The 7,591-nt window shown below is 58.5% G+C and overlaps 1 protein-coding gene across 2 annotated transcripts in view; it reads left to right on the top strand.

Annotated features, from left to right (window-relative positions):
• Window positions 1-2,652: 2,652 nt before the first annotated feature.
• The window catches only part of SLC5A11 (solute carrier family 5 member 11), a 23,467-nt gene continuing 18,528 nt past the window's right edge, over window positions 2,653-7,591 (top strand). Inside the window, exons 1-4 of one of the 2 annotated variants that reach the window (XM_015642796.3) lie at window positions 2,653-2,961; window positions 5,731-5,887; window positions 6,695-6,766; window positions 7,411-7,515. In XM_015642796.3, coding sequence (XP_015498282.1) covers window positions 5,756-5,887; window positions 6,695-6,766; window positions 7,411-7,515 — 309 coding nt within the window. In that variant the 5' untranslated portion in view covers window positions 2,653-2,961; window positions 5,731-5,755. Of the gene's footprint in view, window positions 2,962-5,730; window positions 5,888-6,301; window positions 6,376-6,694; window positions 6,767-7,410; window positions 7,516-7,591 lie in introns of those variants that run through there. The other variant, XM_015642797.3, reaches the window with a different exon arrangement.

The following is a 7,591-nucleotide window of genomic DNA, read 5'->3' on the forward strand; positions in this document are numbered from 1 at the left end:
CTCCCTCCCTCCCCCCGAGCAAGGGCTCGTCCTGCAGCCTCAAGGACACAATCACCAACCGGTGCATTACTGATGGGAGACCTTAGCACCCTCAAATCTCCGGGTTTTGGTATTTTTTTAAACCCCGCTGTAGAAAGTGAAGTATATTTTCACAGGTGTTCTCCGTTTATACAGCTTCAAGTGCCAGGTAGTGTTCCCAGAGGTCCGGGACAGGGCCACGCTCCCTCTGCTCCTCTTTCCCTTTCGGATGTTGCACACTGCATTCTGTTGAATTATTTATTTTTTTCTTTTTTAAAAACATATCCAGTATTTAAACCACCAGTTCTTTTGAAACTGTCCCGACAGAAGATGCTGTACATAGATTTTGCTACATGTTGTAACTTTCTGAAATAGTTAGAATTCCAATCCCTTTGGTATTTTTATGTGAATATTTTCAAAGAGCCAGAGCTCCTGGTGATCTGATTTGATAATGGGACGATGTATATTCACAGTTCAGTCTCTACCCAATGCCTATGTGCTATTCCTAAAATAAAGCTCCTGCCTTCTGCCTCCTGAGTGCACAGACCTCTGTCTTCTGTCCAGAGCTGCTGCTGGTGATGGTGTGGGGAGTTCTGTCCTTGTCAGTACCCGACACCTGCAGGCTCTCACCTGCCTGGGCTGGGGCTGCTATGGAACCACTGCCTGAAGGAGCTCCCTGCACCACAGCATGCGGGCTGGGGGGATCAGAATGAGCAGCAAATTCTTAAAATAGTATGGATTTTTAACTCCAGCCTTCAGAAGAAAACATTTTGTGAACTGCGTGAGGCAGTGAATTGTTTCCCTCTGAACAGGAATTCTTGGCTGTGGTTGAGTTTATGTCCCGGGGTGATTTATGAGAGCAGGAGATGGGGAGCAGCTCGCTGTCAGGTGCTGAGCTTTAGCTGGTTCACAGCAGCCTGCTCGAGCCCTGGAGGCTGGAGCAGCTCCGTGCAGAGCCACCCACAGTGTCCCTCGTGCGTCCCCTTCCCTGGAGCTGCTGAAATCACCAGCACACGATCCCCAGGGCTGCAGATTCCGTCACCTCCAGTGGTCCCATGCAACCTGACCCATCCTGAAATTCCATCTGAAGTGCTCAAACTCCTCCTGCCCCCAGCCCCAGGGATGGCTGTCACAGCTGCACTGCCCATAAACCGGCAGGGAATGATCCAGAGCCACGTCCCACCCCACACTCACACCCTTCCCTGCACGCTCCCCTTCTCCTGGGCTCTGGAAACTTTTTGGCAGACACGAGGTAATTCCTGCCCAGGGCCGGCACCTTTGAGCCTCACACAGAATTCCTGCGTCATCCCTGACCACGGGATCATCCTCACAGGAAAGTCTGTCCTTGGAAAGGAAATAACAGCTCGGGCAGCAGCCGGGGGCAGCGCAGGGAACGCAGCCACGGCTGCTCCTGCTCCACCGCCTCCATCCCCTGGCACACCCCGGGAAACCGTGTCCCTGAAAATCCCTGAAACATCCCAAAGCTCAGGTGATTTAGGGATTTCATTCTTTCCTGCAAGAAGAGAGGAAAAGAGCAGCTAGAGCACAGTCAGGGTGGATCACAGCCAGCCAAGTTTGTACCAGGCACCTCCAGGGCAAAGTGGAACCACCAGGGAACCCTCCCTCTCAGAACCTTGATTGTGGCTTGAAGGACCACGATCTGTAATTATTCTCCAGGTGCTATAAAAGATGCCAAAGGGACAAAGAAAGAGCTTCAGGCTGGAAGGGCTGGAAGTCAAGGGAGAAAAGTTGGCATTGACTGGGAGGCAGCACGAGGCACCTGGTGCTGCATTTGCAGCCCTTGAGGATCCAGCTTTAGGAAGATTTGGGGTTTCTAAATGACAGATCAAATGAACACATCTCCAATTGCAAGACTCAAAGAGTTACAGGTGTGTTCATCAGGGCTGTGGCTGGGAAGCAAGGAGAGAAAATACAGACACTGATTTTTTCATGGAATCATCAAGTTTACACTGGAAGAGACTTTGAAGATCATCCAACTCTAACCCCCACCATGGGCAGGGATACTTTCCACTGTCCCAGGCTGCTCTGAGTTCTGTCCAGCCTGGCCTTGGACATTGCCAGGGATGGGACAGCCCCAGCTGCTCCAGGCACCTTCCCAGGAAACAATTTATTCCCAATATCCCGTCCAGCCCTGCCCCTGGCAGGTTAAAACACACCCTTAGCGGGTCCCCTACAGTAAAATCCCTGTTGGAAACTTCAAGGCTGGGCCATGGTCAGGTTTGTGAGGTCACAGTGCCCGTTCTCCATCCACCCCCAGGCTCACCTGCCCACCTGCCTGGGGATCTGTGCACCCCAGTTCCAGGGGTTCTGGAGCTGCCTCCTGCCACGCTCACTGTGCCTGAGGTTCCTCTTCAGCATCACTCTCGGTGCGCTCTGGCCCTGGTGGTTTGTCAGGCTTTTCAGGGAGATGATGCTGCCTGAACGAGCTGCAGCTCTTTCCCAGAGAGGGACTGGGTTCTGGGATTAACCTGCAGCCTCAGCAGCGTGTTACAAACCCCAGCCCACGGGTGGATCCTGCGCTCTGGGAGGCTCAGGCACAAACACAGAGACAGGGCCGGCTGTCAGCTCCTCCCTGTGCCATGGGCTGTCAGCTCCAGAGGACATCAGCCCGGATTTTTTATTGTTCTGTGTCCCTTGTATAGCAGCACAGATTGCTTAAGAGAATGGCACTCCGTGGAGTTTGACCCGGGAGCCCTGATAGTGAAAATAATGCACTTCTCACCAGAGCCACGGGAGACCAAAAGAGTAACTTCGGTCAATTAGTTTAACTTTGACTATAAATATTCCTTCTCATTCCTTGTGACCCTGTTAACAGCTCCGCTGGCAAACCCCGATTCTCTGGCAATATTTAAGCTGCCTGTCAGTTGGCAGAGCCCTGCTGGTGCCCGGCGCGGGGAGCAGAATAAGACCCGGCTGAGCGCAGTAAGTTCCCTTTCAGCTTCTACCTCGAGTCGGGAGCTCCGTCGGGTTCGGGGCTCTGCCGGGCTGCTCTGGGCCCCGGCGAGCCGCGGTGGCCGGAGGAGGTGGATGGAGCCGGGAATGCTTTAAAAACTGCCCCGAGGAGGCATTTGGAGCTCGGCGGTGCCCCGGGTTCCTCGGGAGCCACGTGTGCTGCATCCCCCGGCGCTGCTGATACACGGCCGGCTCCAGCAGCTTCATTCCCATGCCTCGGATGTTCCTTCCTCACAATCTCTGGCGAGGAAAGCGCCGCCGCCTGTGCCAGGCACCGGGGGACAGCGGGCCGTGAGCTGAATTCACAAAGCGGGCAAAATTTCCACTGGGCCACGGCGGAGTCGGGATCCGGGAACCCGCGGAGTTTTCCCCCTCCGGGAGGAGCCGGAGCTGCAATCCGGGAATGGCCGTGCAGGGCACAGCAGGTGCTGCAGAGCTGTCCCCTGTCCGCACACCTTCCCCAGGGACAGGCACGGTGCGGCTGTGCCCAGCTGTGCCCAGCTGTGCCCAGCTGTGCCCAGCTGTGCCCCTCTCGGTGCCCCGGTGTGTGTGTGGCTGCAGCTCCGGCCGTGCCGTGACCCGAGCTGGATTCGGGTGATCCCTGTGGGTCCCTCCCAGCTCAGGAGGTTCCCCGGCTCTGTGGCCCCACGGGTCCTGAGGTGGGAACTGTGCCGGGATGGGAGCAAAGAGCGGTGCCAGGGGGCAGCTGGAGGTGTGGGAGTGGGGTTAGCAGCTTCCCCAGGCTGACATACCAGACCCTGTTTTTCCGTTCCTAGTTAGAGATTAAGCGTGCCAGTAAAAACTCCACAGCAGCCAAGACACATTGGCCCTTAAAGAGGTGAGATAGCAGCGGTCTGGTCACCAGTGCCCCGCATCCCTGCCAGGCAGGAGCTCACCAGGGATCCAGGGGGTTTGGAAAGCATGGAAAAGGCTCTGCCGAGGTGCTGAGTGTCCCCAGTCCCAGCCTGGTGCTGGGACCACTGTCCCCAAGCAGATCATGGCTCTCTGCCAGCTCTGGCACCTCTGGCTGCAGTCAGGACACAGCTCCCAGCCGTGGGAAGCAGGTGCTGGGGTGGTTCCTGCTGCTGGAAGCTCCTTATTTATTGTCCAACCTTTGGTGAGCGGCTGAGCCCAGCGGTGCTGCAGGACACAGGGCAGCTCCTGCATCCTGCAGCTCCTGCATCCTGCAACTCCTGCATCCTGCAACTCCTGCATCCTGCAACTCCTGCATTCTGCAGCTCCTGCATCCTGCAACTTCTCCATCCTGCAACTTCTCCATCCTGCAACTCCTCCATCCCGCAATTCCTCTATCCCGCAGCTCCTCCACCCTGCAGCTCCTCCTGCAACTCCTCCATCCTGCATCTCCTCCATCCCGCAGCTCCTGCATCCCGCAACTCCTGCATCCCGCAGCTCCTGCATCCCGCAACTCCTGCATCCTGCAGCTCCTGCATCCTGCAACTCCTCCTGCAGCTCCTCCTGCAGCTCCTCCATCCCGCAGCTCTGCTCTGCTGCTCTCCTGCTTCAGCAGCCCCCCAGTGCCACCAGGGCAGGAGCGTGGCCAAGTCCCCAAGGCCACAGGTGAGCCGAGGGCAGGTCCAGCCGCAGCTCCACACCTGGACAAAGGGTGTTGTGAAACCCTGGGCCAGGAGGCTGCCCCGGCCCGGCTCTGGGAGCTCAGAGGAAGAACTTGTCGGACCGCTTGTCATGCGAGCGCCCGTGCCGCTGTCCCTGCCACACCTCCCGCAGCCCCTGGGCAGGGGGCAGCCTATAAGGGTCCCCTCGGCAGGGCGAGAGAGGCCGAAGGACGGACCTGCAGAGGCACCGGCAGGGCCAGGGCGTGCGGGGACCCCGGGGCTGGGCACTGCTCCTCTCTCCTCGGCTCAGCAGGGTAAGAGGAACGATCCCAAACCTGCTCTGTGCGGCTCTGGGGAACCCTGGGGACCGGCTGTGCCACTGCAGAGCCAGGGACTGCCCGAGGTGGCCCCGGCCGCCGCTCACCTCCTGTCCTGCCCTCCAGTGTGGCTGAGCTGAGGGAAGGAGGAAATGGGCAGGAACTGCATTAATTCAATCACCCGACCAACCTCCCTGCCTGGACTTTATCCTGCCCCTCCTGCCGAGGGCCAGCACCACGGGATGCTCCAGGGAGCCCGTCCAGGGATCCTGCAGTGATGCCACCATCATCACCATCAGGGGTTTCTGGAGCAGAAATGGGCTTTTATATTCCTTGGTGACACGCTGCCAGTGTCTGTCGCTGATAGGGAGCAGGGGACAGTTCCCTGGCTCAGGAGGAGACCCAAGCTCTGCACAGGGCTCCAGCTCTTGCTGTGGCAAAGGAGGAAAATGCCAGAGCTGCCGGGGCTCTTCACGTGCCCTCACATTCTGCTGGTGTGTGAGGGACACGTTCCTGGCTCCTCCCTGGGGCCAGTCCTGCAGTGCTGCCACCCTGGGGCCCCCAGGCTGTAACCCCCAGCTCTGCTCCTTCCCTCTGCCTGTTCCAGCTGTTTTCACCTTCTCTCAACGCAGCCTTTTCTCACCAGTGAGAGAATCCCACGAGAAATCCCCGACCCGCCTGGCCTGGCCGCCAGGCAGGGGGCAGCCAGGGGGTCGTGCCTGAGAGCAAAGGACAGAGACAGGAACCTTCCCCAGAGCTCTGAGCAGCACCTCAGGACGCTGAAACCCTCAAAGAGCCATGGCCACCTCCCTGGGGCTTTCCCTGGCCACCCACCCATCCCTCCACAGGTGCGTGTGTCAGGCCCCAGGAGCCATGGATGTCACCAGCGTGCCCCCAGCCTCTGTGACCCCCTCGTGGGACGTGTTCCCCCAGCAGACCCTGGAGCCCGTGGACATCGCTGTGCTGGTGCTCTATTTCCTCTTTGTCCTGGCCGTGGGGCTCTGGGTGAGCAGACTCTGGTTGGACACTTTGTGTGTGCCCTGCTGGGCTGGGAAATGCGGCTGCTTCGGCCCCAGGTTGTTTTGCTCTGGCTGGAATTGGGCTGCTTTTATCTGGACTCAGCTGAACAAGTGGAGGGGGGAGTTTACAGGTCCTTCCCCTCTCCCCAGCCTGGGAAGTGTCCTCTGTGTCCCTGGGGAGGGCTGCCCAGGCCTGTGTCAGGAAGGTTTTGAGAACTCTTGTGAGGAAGAGGCTGGCTGAGTACAAAGTCTTGCTAACAATGATGTTTTGTTCCTTCAGGAAGGAATTGCTGTCCTATAAATCACCTGTGCCTGTCCACAGGAGTCCTGACAGCAGATTCCTTAAATTATTAACATGGTCTATATATAATTAAGGCAGAAGGACATCCTTGGGCATGGCTTTTGTGACAGCCTGGCTGTCGGGAGGCAGAGGGGAATAGCTGCTGCCTCTGGACGTGGTGCACAGCTCTCAGGGTACTGCATGGATCATCTCTGGGGAAGGGAGGTCACACATGCAATGCCCAGGGTTCCTCCCGAGCCCTCCTGGTGCCCAGGGATTCCACAGCTCTTGTCCAGAACCGCTCACCTTCCTTTCTGCCCCGGAGCGATTGAGTTCTCTCACTGCACAAAACATCCCGAGGAGATGGAAAACTGTGAAAGCCGCAGCCCCCAGGGTTCCCAGCAGCGAGTGTCCCTCAGGACAGGTTTCTCCTCCAGCTGCTGGCAGCTCAGGGGCTGTGCTGGGGACATCTCTGGGTGAGGCTGACCCGTGTCCCCCTCTCTGTGCCCGCAGTCCATGTGGAAGACACAGCGCAGCACCGTCAAAGGATATTTCCTGGCCGGGGGACAGATGGCCTGGTGGCCTGTGAGTATCCCTGTCCTGTCCTCCTCTGTCCCTCCCTGTCCCTCCCTGTCCTCCCCTGTCCTCCCCTGTCCCTCCCTGTCCTCCCCTGCCCTCGGTCCTCCCCTGCAGCCGCACTGCCAATCGCTCCTGCTCGGGCACAGCCCCCTTCTCCAGACAGGAATAAACAAAAGTTCCTCCCGTGTTCTGCCAGTTTTGTATTGGCGTTTTGTCCCCATGTTTGAGACCACAGGGTGAGGCCCAGCCCAATGCCTGACAAAACCTGGCTGCCCCTGGAGATTTCCAGAATTCCCTGGGGTCCCTATCGAGGACACAGCTTTGTGCTGAACCTCTGCTGGCTGGGCTGGGCACTCAACTGGTGCTGCTTCCTGACATTTCCACCTGTTCCCCCACCTCCCCTGCTCACCCACAAGAGACTGGATGCTTTGGAAGCAGGATGGTCCCAAACACACCCACAAATTGGCAGTGAATGGTGAAAGGAGCTGGAGAGAGGTGCCAAGGCCACTGAACCTGGAGGGAAGATGGGAAGGTGGCAGAGGCTGACAAGGATTTCATGTTCTCGGCAGTCAGGAGTGGGGGAACAGCTCCCCCCGGGCTGAGAACGGTGCCCTGTGCCAGGGCCAGACCCGAATTCTCCCTTTCCCCAGGTGGGCGCATCCCTGTTTGCCAGCAACGTGGGCAGCGGGCACTTCATCGGCCTGGCTGGCTCGGGAGCTGCCTCGGGAATCGCTGCCACAGCCTACGAGTGGAATGTGAGTGCGGAGAGCAGGCTGCAGCCCCGCCCGAGCCTGCGGGGACACCAGGACCCAGCCCCGGATCCTGGAGCTG

The sequence above is a fragment of the Parus major genome, chromosome 14 (genome assembly GCF_001522545.3).
Source record: "Parus major isolate Abel chromosome 14, Parus_major1.1, whole genome shotgun sequence".
NCBI lineage: Eukaryota > Metazoa > Chordata > Aves > Passeriformes > Paridae > Parus > Parus major.